The sequence below is a fragment of the Talpa europaea genome, assembly GCF_964194135.1.
Source record: "Talpa europaea genome assembly, chromosome: 4".
NCBI classification, from domain to species: Eukaryota; Metazoa; Chordata; class Mammalia; order Eulipotyphla; family Talpidae; genus Talpa; species Talpa europaea.
Genome location: NC_140070.1, coordinates 14,270,464 through 14,287,841, shown reverse-complemented (window position 1 = coordinate 14,287,841; position 17,378 = coordinate 14,270,464). Strand labels below are relative to the sequence as shown.

Genomic DNA, 17,378 nt, shown 5'->3' with positions numbered 1-17,378 from the left:
AGAATTAATAAAAAGCTTTTATAAGGGTGAAATTATGTCTCTGCTATTGTAATAAATCAAAATGGAAAACTTGCTTTAATTAATCATGATATTTTTGTATGAGGTAAAGGGGTTTTAAAATATATATTAAATTTTCTTCTGTGTTTTAAGCAAAGCAGATTGGTATTTTTTTTCTAGACCTCATTAAAATAGTGATACTTGTGCTAAGAGTAGTAGTTTTTGATGATAATGCTTTTCACTATGTTCTGTTTACATTTTTTTGTATGATTACTTTGTACATAAATTATATCAACATTTATTAATGAAGATCCAGTCCTTCCTGACCTGTGGTGTTTACTTTTTTTCAGGTGGTGTGACAAGAATGACCGTATCACTGGTGGTTATTGTTTTTGAGCTTACTGGAGGCTTGGAATATATTGTCCCCCTTATGGCTGCAGTAATGACCAGTAAATGGGTTGGAGATGCCTTTGGTAGAGAAGGCATTTATGAAGCGCACATCCGCTTAAATGGATACCCTTTCTTGGATGCAAAAGAAGAATTCACTCATACAACCCTGGCTGCTGATGTCATGAGACCTCGAAGGAACGATCCTCCCTTAGCTGTCCTCACACAGGACAATATGACAGTTGATGATATAGAAAACATGATTAATGAAACCAGCTACAATGGCTTCCCTGTCATAATGTCAAAGGAATCTCAGAGATTAGTGGGATTTGCCCTCAGAAGAGACCTGACAATTGCAATAGGTACCCTTTCTAAAAAAATAAACACATATATACATCTAAATCTATTGATAAATATTACCTAGGTAGCTAGATAATAAATACAGATTTCTAGAAGGAAAGGAATAAAACTTAATTGGTTGGATTTATGGGAGCATGATATGTATTTTAATGTTCTTTGGAGTCTTCTTTAGTAAAGGAAATTAATGCTTCTTTGGTTTGTTTTCTTCTGAATATAGTTTTATTTTCTGATTTGGCATTGTTACCAGAGATTGGAGTCAGATTCTTTTATTTATTTATTTATTTATTTATTCATTCATTTATTTATTTATTTTTAATAGAGGCATGTTTTTCTTTATTTATTTGCTTGCTTGTTTGTTTGTTTTGTTTATACATGCACTGGGTACAGTCAGAAGTGCGGGAGGGTGAGAGAATTCACCAGAGCCAGAGCGGGGAGCAGAAAAGGCAGAAGGACCGAAGTACACTGCTGAGGGGAGCAGCGGGCGGCAGGAGAGGTCTGCGCGCCATGTGGGACCCTCCTCCAGTGGCCGGGGAGCAGCCGGGGATTGAACTGGCGCCGCAGAGGCCGCGGGCAGCTTCGCAACCCAGCGCTCTACCGCTGCGCCACCGGGGAGGCCCCAGATTCTTTCTTATCCCACTCATAAAAGCATTATTAACTTGATATTATTTATAATAGCATGTAATAGAAGGACTAAGCAAGGGCCTCCCCTGGTGGCTCAGCGGTTGAGCGCTGGGCTGCGAAGCTGACCGCAGCCTCTGCAGCGCAAGTTTGATCCCCGGCGGCCGGCGAGGTTCCCACATGGCACGCAGACTTCTGCCGCCCGATGCTCCCCTCAGCAGTGTACTTCGTCAGTCTGGCTGTTCTGCTCTCCGCTGTGGCTCTGGTGAATTCTTTCAACCTCCTGCGCTTCTGACTGTACCCAGTGCTTATATAAATAGATAAATAAATCTTAAAACAAACAAACAAACAAAACAAGGACTAAGCCAGTGCCAGGGCATTCAGCTAAACACATCTTTTATTTAATAAAATAGTAGATTTGTATGCAAGTTTTGAAAATTTCATCTTCCTTAGTCTTTTTCTTGCCAGATTCTTTGGATTTAAATTTATAATATTAACTTGTACTGTCTAAAGTGAAAAAATCAACAGTGAGATTTTATTTTTGGTCAATGCCAGGTTGAAAAGTAAGCCTTATTTTATGCCAATATTCATGAAAATGTAGTTCAAAGGCATTAACCATACTATATTATTTCTTGGAGATAAACTTTTTCTGAGGAAAAAGCAACCAGGTGTTCCTCTGAAATCCATTTTCTCCCTATGTTATAGTCTTAGACTGTTCATGAGGCCCAAGAAGGCTCTAAGTTTTTATATATAATCTGAATCCTTTCCTCCCAGCCCTCAGAGATGATGGTGATATTTTCATTGAGTCATTGCTTTGTTGTGCTTCAGTTTTTAGTAGAGTATCCTGAATTGAAAATGTCCAGCTTTTGACCTGCCTCGAATGTCATTCCTGTGACCCCCTGGTCTCCCTTCCAGCTCATCTCTGTGGTCACTGCAAAAGAATTGAGAAATATTTCAATTCTTCTGCCATTTGATAGGGGAGGTTAGGCTGTATAAATGAGGATGGGGAATATTTCTCAAACTGGAAAATTTCCACTTAAAAGAGCTATTAAAGCAAAAGAAAAGAAAAAAAGTCTCGAGAGAATGACCTGTTCCATTTAGGGTGAGGGTCCAATTTTAGATTAGCTGTCTCATCATTCCAGGTTTTGCTTTAGAGAATAGAATAATACTTGTCCAAGCAGGAAAAATGTGTAGTTAGACTTGGCTGTGCCCAAACTAATAAGCTATTACCGTTTGCTAAACCTACAGTCAGAGGAATTCCATTGTTTAGATTCACTGTCTTTTGGTTTTCATAGTAGCTGATCAGTAAAAATTTTTGGAATTTGCATAGAATTTTAAAGGAAATAGGCCAATTTTTAAGAGATAAAGGAGAAAGTGGTAGAGAATTATAGTCTCACTGATTCTGTAGATTTATTTAAAAAATTTTTGTTACTGTCTTAAGAAATAGAATATTTGGGTAACAATAATTTTAGGTTAAGGGAATTGGGGTATTTCAGATATGTGAAATATGTCATAAGGAATGTTAGTTATATGATCACTTTTTTTTTTTTTAAGTTTTTTTTTTTTTTAATACAAGTGCTGGGGTATAGGCCAGATGCGCGGGAGGGTGAGAAGATTCACCAGAGACAGAGCAGGGAACAGAATAGGCAGATTGACTGAAACACACTGCTGAGGGGAGTAGTGGGCAAGACAGCAGAGGTCTGCTTTGCCATGTGGGATTCTCGCTGGCCAGACAGGATCGAATCCGCGCTGCAGAGGCTGCGAACAGCCTCACAGTGCGGCCCTCAACCACCTGCGCCACCAGGGAGACCCCATATGATCACTCTTTGGACACACTTGGAATATTTATTAACATATTTGTAAAGCTTGTTTTTAAATGGAAAATATGGACCCTGTGCACTAGTATTGCCTGTGTCTATACTAAATACAATATATAATTTATATTTTTATAAAATACTTTATTTAAGGACAAAAAATATACTAGATACTGTATCCTAGGATGGGAAAACTCAAGCTTTTAAAAAAGTTTTCTACAATGTTATTTATAAACTTCATTTTTGTTACCTTTTAAAAATTGTTTTTTAATTTAAGTGTAGATTTATACAGTTGAAAGTCAAGATTGTAAGACTACAGTAAGAAACATATCTACCTCATAGTCACAAGTTCAGTTCTATTTAGGCAGCCAAGTCCTTGGTTTCTTATGTAGTTTGTAGATATTATTTTATAGTTATGTAAGTATATCTGTAGATTACTTTTCATCTTTTTAAGCATTATGTTGTCCAGTTATGTTGTTTTTTTCACTAAACAATGTTTTCTTGAATGTCTTCCCATGTCAGTGTGTAATTTCCTTCATTCTGTGTTCTTGCAGTTACACAGTATTCCATTTAGCAGATGTGCCATGGGATATGTCATGATTTTTTTTAAATAATTAAAAAAAATTTTAATGAAGTACCAATTTTTTACATCCTTCTTAATTTTTTTTGGCAGCATAGAATTTCTCCCCTCATGTGTGGTCAGATGAGCTCTGGCACTACAAAAGCATACCCATGGTTTCTTGTGCTTCCCTCCTTTATCACCCCCTCCCCCCCATTTTCAGCCCTCCCTACATCATGAGTCTTGAAATTACTTCTCCATCCTTGGACATTTAGTTCTAGTCTTTTGATGTTATTAAAGTTGTGGCCTCCTATATTTGATAATATAAATTACAGAAGTGAACTTCTGAAGAGAAAGCATTTGTATTTTCAGATAGCACTATGTAGAGGTGTACTATACACTCCCTCTAGCAGTGAATTCTGTCCCATCAATGGTTTACTATGTTACAGTGTAGTCTTACTTTAGAGACATTTCCTCCGCATTTTAGGTGGGGCAGAATGTTTTATAGATTTATTTAAAGTGAACCAACCATATTTAATAGTGAGTGTAATCATCTTTCCTATTTTGTACCTTAAAGTATAAAAGTATACTTTTCCATTTCTGTTTATTTAATAAGAGCTATAAGTTGCACAAGGGACTCTTAAGGTATGAAAACCTGAATATCATCAACATATTGAACACAATCAGAAAGATATGTGGTGCAGTGACAAGTTTCCCTCACTGTGCTTTTCTCCTGCTCCCTTAAGATCTTTTGTTCATAATAAAACTTTAGCTTGTATACCTAAGAGAACTAAATTGCTGATGGTTTCCCCTCTCAAAGGAATATTATCAATCCTAGATCTTACAATAGAGTTTACTTAATTATATGGCCAGCATGTAAATGAACCAATCTTTTGTTAACTTATTTGTAGTAAAACTTCATGCCTGCTCAGGTAGTTGATAACCATTTTATGAATTTAGATACATATTTGCTTTCTAAAATTACTACAGGTGAATAAGTTTTAGATCCCGGAGGAATGTTTTTGGAATGTGTTACTACCAGATTTCATGGAATCAAAATGAAAGATGATAGATAGCCTTACTGCCTTTTCTTTCTTAGTTCCTGTGGGCACAGCCACATTTTGAAGCTTGTGTCTAGGGCCCTCAGTTGAACTCCTCTGGCTCATCAGACCCAGGTTAATTTATCCCAAACAAAACTGAAAGTTCCTGTTTGATGTTGTCTTGGAAAGCCTCATTTCACTTATAGTGTGTGCTAATTCTTCTAAGTATTTTGCATCTGCTATGTAAATGGCCAGTATTTGTCTTTGTTTTTCTCATCTGCTTTACTGCACATAATTCCCTCATATTTCTTTCATTTTGCTGTAAAAGACAACATTTTGTCTTCCATATGATTGAGTAATATTCCATTATGTGGAATACCTTTTTAAATGAATTTTGAGACATTAAGCCCTTGAGAGTATATTAACAAGATTTTTCTTTAAAAATAATAACAATGCAAAAATCATACCAAAATAAAAAATATAGGGGAAAAATAAGACATAAATTTGTATAAAGAGAGGTAAAATTCATATTTACTTTGGAAATTTTGTGTTAGATGAGAGCCATTCCCTTTCTCCTGGAAATGTCTCCTGCATAGACACGCAAAATGTCTGAGTCATATTAGAAAATGAAAACTGTGACGTTTTCTGCTTCAAAAACCTTTTTGAATGAATGGCATCAAAACAATTTTAAAAGACCAGAAAACCAAACCTAGCAGATGTCCTGGCACTTAGTAAGTGTTGCATAAATCATGCTTGTTAAAATAGTTACTGTATTCATGTATATTAAGTGTTATTCTTCAAATGACAGAATGAAGCCAGGGAGGCTGGATGTTCATTAGCCTTGTGCCTAGGACCGCCATTCCAGTAAAGCAACTTTTTAAAAACAATTGAAAATTTTTTGGTCATTGTTTTGTCATATTAAATATTTATTTAGATAATCTCAGTATATTTCCCTTGATGACATAATGGTTTTTATTTTATGGGCTATTTAAGATTGATTGCTATTAGTTTTAACTCAGAATGTCATGTATGCTATCAGTATGTACACTTCTCCATTCCATTGTCCAACATAAGTCATTAGTTAGATGCTTCTATGGACTTGAAGCAATTTACAAGCATTTTTCAAGTCACTTATGTCATATGTTAATGGACTTTCTTCTTTTTCATGTGTTTATCATGCTTTTAAGGTGGTTAAGTAAGAACTAACCACTAGGATGTGGTTACTTGAATGTGTTACAGCACAGTTAAATAAGGCTTTAGTGGTCAGGAGTAAAAAGCATTGCAATATCTGTTTATGAGCAGTAATATCTGCTTAATTTAACACTGGTATTTATTATTTTGACTTGAATTTTTGTTGCAAAGTAGATGTTCAGTATAAGAAATAACTGTATTTGTGTATACAGTTTCGAATACACTCAACTCAAAATAGAAACTAAGCTGAATGACTTTTATTTTTATATTCTTTCCATTTCATGGTTTCCTTCTCCTTCTTGTGGTTGCTCTTCTTCTTCTTCATGAAGTTTTATGTGTCTTTGCCACTTCTTGTCGTAACAAAGTGGGTGTGAAGATAGGCAAGAGGACAGAAGCACTTGAAACACAGCACAACTGGAGAGAAGGAGAAATTAAAGGATTGTTTATAATTAAAACATAAAAAATCAGTCTGTGTCCATTATGTGCATTATTACAGTTTGAACTGTAATGCTCATGACTCTGTAGAAAATTAAACTGTAACATTAGAGAAGAGAAAGATGTAGCGCAGAAGCAGAGTTCACAACCTAGTCAAAGCTAGGATGAACTTTCTTTAGTCCCACTTCCAGGTTAGAATAAGTGACATTTAGCTCTATTCAGTGGCAAGCAGGCTCCATGCAGTGAAGGATTCCTATAATAAACTGTGCGCTCAACAATTTGTACAGGTTTTAAAATTCCTTATTCCACATATGCTTTCTTGTTCCCCTGACTTAGGAAACAACTTCCACCTCAATAAAGAAAATTGTACCATGATTTAATTATATAAAAAATATTTTATTTAGATGAAAGTGATTTGTTACTGGTAGATTATAATTCTATCAAATAGAAGAAATTGCTATGGGACTTTTCAACTACTCCTTTTTGGTTAAAATGAGGGAAAATATGAAGGGATGAAAAACCATAAGTATTTTTTCAAATCTCTGAGTAAGCAGGTTCCCTTAAAACAAAATCTGTCTTTTAAGCAAATTCTTCTTTATCTCTTTTCAGAAAGTGCCAGAAAAAAGCAGGAAGGTATCGTGGGCAGTTCTCGTGTATGTTTTGCACAACATACCCCGTCTCTTCCGGCAGAAAGTCCTCGGCCATTGAAACTTCGAAGCATTCTTGACATGAGCCCTTTTACAGTGACAGATCATACCCCAATGGAGATTGTGGTGGATATTTTCCGTAAACTGGGTCTGAGGCAGTGCCTTGTAACTCACAACGGGTAAGTTTGGTTAAAGAAATCAGTTCACTTATATCAGAATTGATGATCCTTTTTAGTGAAATCCATATGCAATGTTAGGGGAGAGTGTAAGTCAGCACTCCAGTGGGAAGTCTCTTTTAGTATGATTGTAAATTCGGGGTCTGTCACTCAGATTCACACTTAACAAAGTAAAAGAAAAATGTCAACAGTCAGCTCTTTGCCACAACATGAATTGACATTTGTCAAGAGCACTTCAGCATTGGCAGGGAGGTGCTAGAACCTCCCTCATGTGTATGCTCAGCATTTTCTTTCTTGGCGGGATAGTACTCATGCTTACTGCACAAACTTGTTTTGGTTTTTTGGTATTTCACTTGTAGAATATAATAATTCAATAATAACTTTATATATTTTTGCTTTTTACTTACTGTTTCAACCATTATTTGGTTTATCATGTAATAAAGGAAATAATATATAGTTAAGTGAAATTTGTGAAATAGCTAAAAACCTCCTTTGCCAAATGCCTTGTTTCCTCTTTTTCTTTACCCACAAAACTCTTCTATAAACTTCTCATGACAAACACCCATGTGTTTAAAATGTATAAATTAATTTTTCTGTTTTTTTTATATAAGCTGTGTGTTTCTCCAGAATAGGAATATAGAAAAGTATTGTTTGGCAATGTCAAAGGGAATGTGGAGACAGTGCATAGTACGCCTAGCATCCTTGGTTGGATTCTATTTCCACTGCTCCCCTCTCTTCCTGTACCAGGGGTCTGTTGCCCAATCCACTCTCTTTAGTGCTCTTTGTTTCCTTATATTGCTGCTTCCAGTTGAAATGATTAAGAATGTCATTTTATCTGAAGGTAGATAACAAAGGCTAGAGACGAGAAGCGGGGATTTTGGATTATGCATGAATTGCATGGTAGCCCTGCACAGTGTGAAGCAGGTTGAAATACTAGACTCTTAGAGAATCACAACAGGTGTTCTGTTTTTGTTTTTTTTTTTAAGTCTGTGCAAAACATATGGGTGACAGAACACATGACCCTGTAGAGAAAGGAAGAAGAAGCAAAAGGAAGGAAATTTGTTTATAGCAATTCCTCTTCATGTTTCTCCTTTAACTTTGCCAACACTTCTGGGAAGTATCTCTGCAAATGGACTATTGCAGCTGAAACAAGTGTAATAATTTACCCAGTCACATGTAGCAAGTCATAGAATCCACTGTCTTTGCAATTTGAAAACTTTGATGTCTTGCTTCTGTCTTACACTGTTGCTGACTGATAGGATATAGTTTATTTCTTTGTGATTTCTTAAACCAATACTATTTTCTTGGACAATATATTAGGCTGTTTTGGGCTAGGAATAGAAATATAAAGCCTAGAGCATTGGATCCTTGTTTAGAGTTTTCACTGTGCTAGCCTATTAAAATAACTAGATGTTATGAAATAAATCATTAAAGGATAAAGCTCTTGAGGGCAGGGAAATTTTGAAATTGAGAAATATCAGTGATTGGCTAAGAGGTGTATATAGTAAAATAACTTCTGTTTAATTTTTTTAATTAGGTAAATAATACCAGACTTAACTATTTGAAAACTTAGTAAGTGCTTTAAGTGGAGTGACTTTTCCTAAAGCTTTACTGGTTCTGGGGCCCTTATGTTATAAATAGGTGAATTGGAAACTAGCCTGAGTTGTTACCAACTTTTACTTGCTTTGAGTTGTTTTCTGTGTCTGGCAAGGTTTGACCTTTTGTGTACCAATAAATGTCATTCTCTAGTCATGAATAACTGATTACGAAGCTTTGTGGATTAATCGCCATATTTCACTTTGTTGATTAGCTCTCAGGTTTTTGGGACCATAGATATTAGAAAGGGAAATATTTAAAAGAAAATGTAAAAGTGAGGGAAGGGTGAGTAGCTGAAGTCTTACCTGATGCTGCCTGTTTATAAAGACAGCTTGGGGAGGGAGTGACTTTTTTCTTAAGTAATCTGTTTAATTGCCTTGATTATATTTTTCTTGTTTCTCTCCTCCAAGGAAAATAGATTGATATTTTTATAAAGAAAAGAAATCATATGGGGTGGTGGCTCTTGATACTGTATTTTCATTGAAGTATGTAAGGAAATAAAGTGCCTTATTCTAACTTAAATTTAAATGAAGTCCTATCTTCAGGTTCTTAGTGGAAAGTATAAAGTACTAGATAAATATTAACATATTTAGTTTATACTGAACCCTTTAGAGGTGGAATAGAACTCATTGGGGGAAGACGCACAACAAATCCAGTAACCATAGATGCTTGGAGAAAAGAATAGCGAGATGAGGGGTGTTGCTGTAAATTTTAAAGATGTCAATTAGTTATAGCTTTCCTACATTTTTGTTAGCCAGGAGAATTTCCAAATCTTTTAGTCTTGGCGAAACTAACAGGATGTTAATTGGCATTGTTCAAAAAAAGTTTTGTGACCATGTAAGTTTGCAAAATATTGAATTGAGTACAATTGAGGTTTCTTTGCTGTGGAACTTCTCAGAACTTAGAAAGTGTTGATGTTATCTGAATCTCAGAGGGGTAATAGGAAGCATAACTTTCCAAACTTATTTGAACATATATTCCTTTTTCTGATGGAGGAAAAGGGGCAGAAAAACTCTGATGGAGAAAAGGGACCGATGTTTCTTAGGACATTCTTGGGGAAAATGCTGGGTTCTGCATTTTAACTCTTGCATCATTACTTTAGTTCAAATGGAAACAATACATTATTCTAGATGTGGGTCACATTTTGCAGTGATTTTCCTTGCATTTCTTGAAATTAGTAAAAGCCAAGCTGAACGTTACCTTCATTTTTCTCAAATCACTCTTCATTAACTAATGAGTGCAAGTACCTATGTTTCCTCCTTTTTGTTGCTATTGCATTGTAAATGTAGAGATTACTTTGTAAATCTCTAAATTTGCTACTTGATCCTTAATAAATTTTCAACTTTTCTCATTGTCCTCCTGTAGCTTTACTAGTAGAGATGTTAACCAGGATTAATCATCATATATAGTTAGCTAGAAAAATATGAGTAAGAAATAAAATGCAGTTATTTTATGTATTTAGTTGCCAAGGTTTTCACATATCCTGACACCAAGCATAAATTCAAGAATATTGATGATTTTTCACAAACCTTAAATGTTTTTGTCAGATAAGAACATCTATTAAATGACTACTTTATGTAGTACAATTTCTGAGCTATTTTTGAGGGGTAACTTACTTCCATACTCTGAGAACTTTTCATCTTTATTCTTAAGGATTCCGTGTTTTTAAAATAAGAAAATATTAGCAGAGAGGCTGTTTCTGCTTCTCCACCCACCCATAGGCATCACTTATGTTTCTGCCACATCTGTATAACCAGATTACTTTGAGTAAGTGAAGTCCCCTGGTGACAGTGGCATTCTTCGAGCAGCCAGAATGTTCAAGTGAAGTTTAATAGTTATGTTGGCTTTAACCAAATCACCAGGGAAATGCCAGTTACCCTGACAAGCATTCTGGATTGATTTCTTTTTCTAGTTTATTTAAAACTTTTTATGGTTTTTTACACTCACTGTCTATTTTTCCTATTGCCACAGATTGCAGTTGAGTTTATTGACTTTCATTATAAAAACCAGTAACTAGAATGTTATTTTAATAATTTCAAGCCGTCCAGTTATCTTCAGTGTCATGAGAATTTATGTCCATCATTTTGTTTGAAGTGATAATGATGATTTCACTGAGAAGTAATCATTATTTAGAGATAAAGCATAACGTAAAAGTAACTTTGGTCCCCTATATAAATATACCTTATTATCCTATTTTAAAAGTTGAAATGCATCACTTCCTGAAAGTTAGGGGGTGTTTCTATTGGTCAGCATTATTTTGTGCATGTTACCTTTAATTTTAATTCCAAAGAATGATAAAATCTAAGGGATTTCTTAAGTCTCCTGATAGATAATAAAGGGTATGCCATCTTCCACTTTTCTATCACTGAGATGTATCCAAATCATAGGTGCTGCATTGTGAGATTTTAGAAATTAGAAAAATATTTCTCTTTAAGAAAAGAACACTGGAAATGAAACTAAATTTCCAAAGGTCTATAGCTATGTACTAAGTTCCTTTTGTATTTTGTATTCATCTTCATTGTGAACTTTTGCAGTTTTCATTTTTAATTTGAAAAGGAAAACAACCCACCAATGTTTTAAAATAGTATGTCACTTTTTAAAGTTGGTAGAATTTATTATGCAAATGGATGTGGGGTTTTAAATCATTTCTGTTTTTGTTGTTTTAAAGATCATTAAAAGCATTCTTATGTTCATGTTTTTATTTTTTTCTCTCATTCTTTATCATTATGATTGGAACCTCTTTTAATTTAATTTCTCACACAGTTATTAGCATAACATGATCTGTTTCAGGATTGTCTTGGGGATCATCACAAAGAAGAACATATTAGAACATCTCGAGCAACTAAAGCAGCACGTCGAACCCTTGGTGATTAGATATATCAGATCTCCTCATTAGACACCTTAGAAGTCAGGAAGCATGAAACTTGTGAACTGTTCAGTTCTCTCTTGCCCAGATATCTGCTGAACAACAAAAAAAATCCTACATGCTGCCAATTACATTTGTATCATAAAATGTCTCTAAGATAAATTTATATATGTATAAATTCTATTCATAGAAAGTAAGTAAAATTTAACATCTCTCAAAAAAAATCATTAGTTGCAATATAAGACCTGTAAACATTTTGGTAGTTGAATGAATAAATGTTGGCATTCACACAACAGTGTCTATCTTGGTGGATACACTAGTCTCAGGAGATACCAGCTTTACTGGTTATAAATGCCTGCTCCCACCCCAAGCCCTTTCTATTTCTTATGTTTCCTAATTTTGTGGTAGTCTTGTGGTAAATCTAAACTCAAAGATGATTTTAATCAAGCTTAGCAATGTTAGAATTGCTGACAGTTGGATGGATTTTTTTATGGGCACACTAACTATAACGTAATGTGTATATATATATACTTGTGATCATATAGCATTTGTTCTTTTTCTGCTATACCCTGTGTACCTTCAAAGTCAAGAATATGTGTCCTGCCATTTCATTAGTGAATTGTACCTAGATTGTATGTGTAGCCCTTTCACATGATGTTTCTAGAATGCTATAAACAGCTTTTAGTGTCAAATGCATTTCTTTTTAACTGGCTTTATGTCCCAGTGGTTTCATGAATAAAGTTAAATTTTGAATTATCTTACCGTATAACCTAAAATTGTCTGACTTTAGCAATTAATACCTGAAGTTAATTTGCCCTGCAATTGCCACACTAGATAAAACCTGTCCCAGTTTGCTTAAGTACACAACTAAGTCTGTAATCCTGTTATTTGCTAATATTTCACAAGTGTTTCATGCATCCTTTTTTAAAAAAAACAAACTACTAACAGAATAATAAGTAACTACTCATTCATTCTGCTTCCTGCTTACCTATAATAATCTTTTAGGACTGCTTTTTTGATTTTTCACTTATCTTTCAATGTCAGCATTAACCACTAAGACTTTCATGAAAGCACCGTATCTTAACTTTTTTGGCCAAAATCAAAAAAGAAAACGATGTGTGTAGTAGAAACTTGGGTTGTCTTACAGATTTATCCTTTGGGTTCTGAAGTTTAGGATTGAAGTTTTGTGTTGAGCATTTTAATATGCATCTTACCTCAATTGTATGTGCCTTGCTGAAGATTCTACATACAACTGGGCAATTCTTAAATTATTTTTTTAAAGCTTATTTTGGTTTAAAAAAGGGAACTATTCAGGGAATTTAGTCATCAGACATCTTACTGCTTTTTTGATGTGATGGGAATGAACTGCTCAGATGGAATTGGTATCATTTCTTATTCATACATTCATTTTTTGGTTACCTTTTTGTTGGCATACATTAATCAATATAGCTCTACTTCAATGAGGCATGCCCTCAGAATCTCAACAGAAAGGATATTGTACCATTAGTGACCATAGTACTTTTTATATCAAAGGATGGTTGCTGGATAATTTAATTATCTTTACCAATAAAATATTTTTGAAACTAAAAATGAGACTACTTGCTTTGCTCTACTCCTGTCAACAAAAAGAATTTAGTGATAGATCTAGCCTCTTTTTCTTTTCCTTTTTAATAGCAATCTTCTGTTTATCCCTTTCAGACGCCTCCTTGGCATTATAACAAAAAAAGATATCCTCCGTCATATGGCCCAGACGGCAAACCAAGACCCCGCTTCAATAATGTTCAACTGAATCTCATAGATGAGGAGAGAGAGGAAACAGAAGAGGAAGTTCATTTGTTGAATAGCACAACTCTTTAACCTGAGGGAGTGAGTCGTCTACTTTTTTTTCTCCTTAAAAAAAAAGGAATTACAAAAGCCGGGCTTTTGCATCATGGTTTGCAAATAATGCTGGTGGAGTGGAGTTGTTTGGGAGGGAAAGGAGAGAGAAAAGGAAATGAGTGAGGGATTTTCCCCATCTAACTGAGAGCAGCAAATCAACTCCTGTTCTGCACTGGATGCATTCAGCTGAGGATGTGCCGTGATAGTGCAGGCTTGAGCCGCAAGAGGGGACAGCAGCGCCCACCCACCCGCCTGCCTGGGAGCACCTGGCCTGTTATTCCAACTTCGCATAGAGGCACTATCAGTCCCCATTTCTGGAGGGATTACTTTGAATTGAGCCATCTTTAAGACTGCAAGGTCTTGCCCTTTTTTTTAATCAAAACTGTTCTGTTTAATTCATAAATTGTAGAGTTAAGCATTACCTTTCTACATTCCAGAAGAGCTTTTATTTCTCTCTCTCTTTCTCTCTTGAGCTGTAACAAAGCCTCTTTAAATTGGTGTACCCTTTTGAAGCAGTCCTTTCTCATATTGAGATGTACTGTGATTTTACTGAGGTTCCATCACAAGAAGGGAGTGTTTCTTGTGCCATTAACCATGTAGTTTGTTCCATCACCAAATGCTTGGAGCAGTCACATGCAACGCAACAAAGGCTGAGCAAACAGGTAAAATCCTGAACGCAGCGTCAGCGAAATCTCTCAGCGTGTGTGCTATGTGTTTCAGAATCAACAATGAAACTTGACTTGTAAGGATAAACAGTTTTCTTTTTGTTGTTTTTTTTCCCTCTCAGACTTTACGGATAATGTGACCTTGTCTTATGCAAATTCTGTATTTCTAAAACTACTGATATATAAGTGCTGTTCAGCATAAGGAAACAAAAATGCTGCTTTGACAGGAAAGAGAAGGAAGTATTCTGTTTAGCTGTATCTGGTATTAATTGCATGTTTAAACACTGGAATTTTTTTTCTTGACGTTAGATCAGTCATTTTTTTCTTTCTTCAAGATACTTCACTGCTGACACTGAAGAAGAAATGTAATTCATAACTTGCACTAAATGTATATTTCTTTTCTTAAAAATTTACCATTCTTATTTATATTTTTATGGATTAAAATTTATAAAATACAGATCAGTTAATATCGCACAAATAATTTTACCTTTTTAATGTGATTTTTTATAGACTAATTCAAACTTACAAATATGGAGATATGAACAAAGTTTACAATGGGAACAAGGGTTTAAATGGAGGTCGTGGTTATTTCTCTATGATCCAATGTGTACATAGGCATTTTTCAAATCTTTCACTGCCATCCCTTGGATTATGTCTTCTGACCTGTCCATTTTGACTCATTTACTGGAAAGTTAAAAATACTGTTACTTTGCAGATTAAAACCAAAAGCTAGTGTTTTTAAAAAACACTTAAAAAAAAAAATCAAGCAATTGCAAAGGTAGCAATTATAATTTTAATCTAAACATAACCTTTAATCTTTGGGTAGTCACATCCATAACTGTTCAATGATGTTTTGAATATCCATGGTGTACATTTTGCAGGATGAATTGAAATAACTGAGGTATGTTTGGAAGTTTTGATTTTGGGAATGTCTGTCATAATTAATCATGGTCTTAATTCACAGTTGGCAAAGGCAATTTTCTTGAAGGACTGGCCTAATATTCTGTGATTCTGCATTTTTGGTAGGAACATGAGTTTTTGCAGACAGACATATTCTGAAACATTACAGGCAATGAACCATTTTTACATTTTGGAAGTGACTTCTTAATTCTTAATGATAATATATCTGTAAAATCTTTAAGATCACATAAGATCTGTAAGATCGTGAAGATCTGTAAGATCATGAAGCCATATTAGAATGACAATTGAAAGTTGATTAAAAGTTTAGGAGTTTTGTTGGATATTCTTAGTTGTTCTGCTTAAGATTAGTATTTTTTCCTAGTTACTTCCTCCCTTTGGCAGACTTCAAATTTTCTTAATGACTCATTCAAAGTTCATTGGGCCATTTAGAATGAAATTATTTCTAAGTGCTAGCTTTGCATAGCTTACTTCTGACATGTCCTGAGTGTATTTGCAGCATGAAAGGCAATGCTAGAGCATGAGCTTCTCGGCATTGGCAGTTGAATAACTTAATTGCTTGTCCTGAGTTACAAGCCTTCAAAGAAGAAATTGGTTTCTTTGCAGATAGTGTCATATTTTCAACTTCACATAGATTTTATTTTCCACGTTTCCTTTTGATTTCAGGTCCTCTGTTCATTGCCCATCCTGCTACAGATACTGACAATACAGGGTGGATATTCAAGGTGGATATTAATTTTCTTGTATATTTCTTTCCTTGATTTGTTTTACTGCCGAAATACAGGAAAAGTGCCGTCTTTCTAATGTGTTCAGTAGTTTTCTTTGGTAATACTCTGGTAATACTTTTCTTTTTGATATGTTGAGGTGTGTCTGCTTTTCAACTGAATGAAATGGTAGAGACCATGAAATATACATGCCTGATTGGCAAATTAATTGAGCAGTATAAGTGGAGCACCTTATTGAAGTACCCTTTTTGAGAAAGTTTGATGAGAATGGGCAAGGGTGTCAGCATCTCTTCTTATTCATTATTGTTTTCAATTTTGGTTCATGAAGAATGCTTAGTTTGTTAATCTGTGATGTTGCCTAGAGCTGTATTTATCTGTTTTTATTTATACCAGTGTAGTAAAGCTGCATATCATTACAGTAAAGATGATTACTGTGATGAGTTAATCAGAAAATCTATTAAAATCTATATGACAATGTGTGGTTTGGCCTTTAATTATATCTGTAATAGTACTCCATTTTTACTGCTGCTCTATGCAGTGTGGGCCAATATGCCTCGCGTGCAACCTTGAAGGGGGTGATATATGTAATGGTTCTCTCATGTTAAAAAGCCATATCTGTCCTTTGTGAGCAAAGGATAGATGCTGGATTGAACAGCAGAGTAGATTTTTTTTAAAAAGATTTATTTATTTATACAAGAGCTGGGGTACAGGCCAGAGGTGCAGGGGGCGAGAGGATTCACCAGAGAGAGAGTGGGGGCAGAACAGGCAGATGGACCTAAAGCACTGCTGAGGGGAGAAGTGGGCAAGACAGGAGAGGTCTGCTCCACCATGTGGGTATCTCCCTGGCTGGCCAGGAATCGAACCCGTGCTACAGAGGCTGCGGACATCTTCACAGCACTGTGCTCAACCCGCTGCACCACCGGAGAGGCCCTGAACAGCAGGGTAGATATAAAATTTGCAATATACGGTTTTGCAGGAAGTTTGCAGATTTGCAGGAAGATTTCATTTCAGTGTATGTTCAAAAACATAATTTCTTTAAAGAGAAAAATTATATTTGCATGAAGAGAAAACTTGTATTTAAAAATTACATATTTTTGGGCCTCCCTGGTGGTGCAAGGGGTTTAGCACTGCGCTATGAAGCAATCTGCAGCCTCTGCAGCATGAGTTTGATCCCTGGCCAGCCAGGGAGCTACTCATATGGCGCAGCAGACCTCTCCTGACTCGCCCGCTGCTCCCCTCAGCAGTGTATTTCAGTCAGTCTGCCTGTTCTGTTCCCCACTCTGTCACTGGTAAATCCTCTCACCCCCCTGCATCTCTGGTTTGTACCCCAACTTTTGTATGCATAAATAATCTTAAAAAAATTATGTATTTTTTAAAAACTACCTTGGAAATTTGCTACTTTAAATTGCCTAAAAGGAGGCAGTAACATGTGGTCTTCTGATATCAAATTCTTGGTAAAGAGAAAAACACTTTACTAGAATGGCCAGGGTAGATCTTTTATCATTG

General features: G+C 35.3%; 1 protein-coding gene across 5 annotated transcripts in view; it reads left to right on the top strand.

The window, feature by feature from the left end:
- Positions 1–13,543, top strand: part of CLCN3 (chloride voltage-gated channel 3) — a gene marked incomplete at both ends in the record, with an annotated part of 62,633 nt that extends 49,090 nt beyond the window's left edge. For 3 of the 5 annotated variants that reach the window (XM_084232312.1, XM_084232310.1, XM_084232311.1), the window contains 3 exons: positions 348–746; positions 7,011–7,227; positions 13,385–13,475. In XM_084232312.1, the coding sequence (XP_084088438.1) occupies positions 348–746; positions 7,011–7,227; positions 13,385–13,475 (707 nt within the window). Of the gene's footprint in view, positions 1–347; positions 747–7,010; positions 7,228–11,610; positions 11,687–13,384 lie in introns of all 5 variants that reach the window. The other 2 variants (XM_084232308.1, XM_084232309.1) reach the window with 1 other exon arrangement.
- Between the last annotated feature and the right edge of the window lie 3,835 nt (positions 13,544–17,378).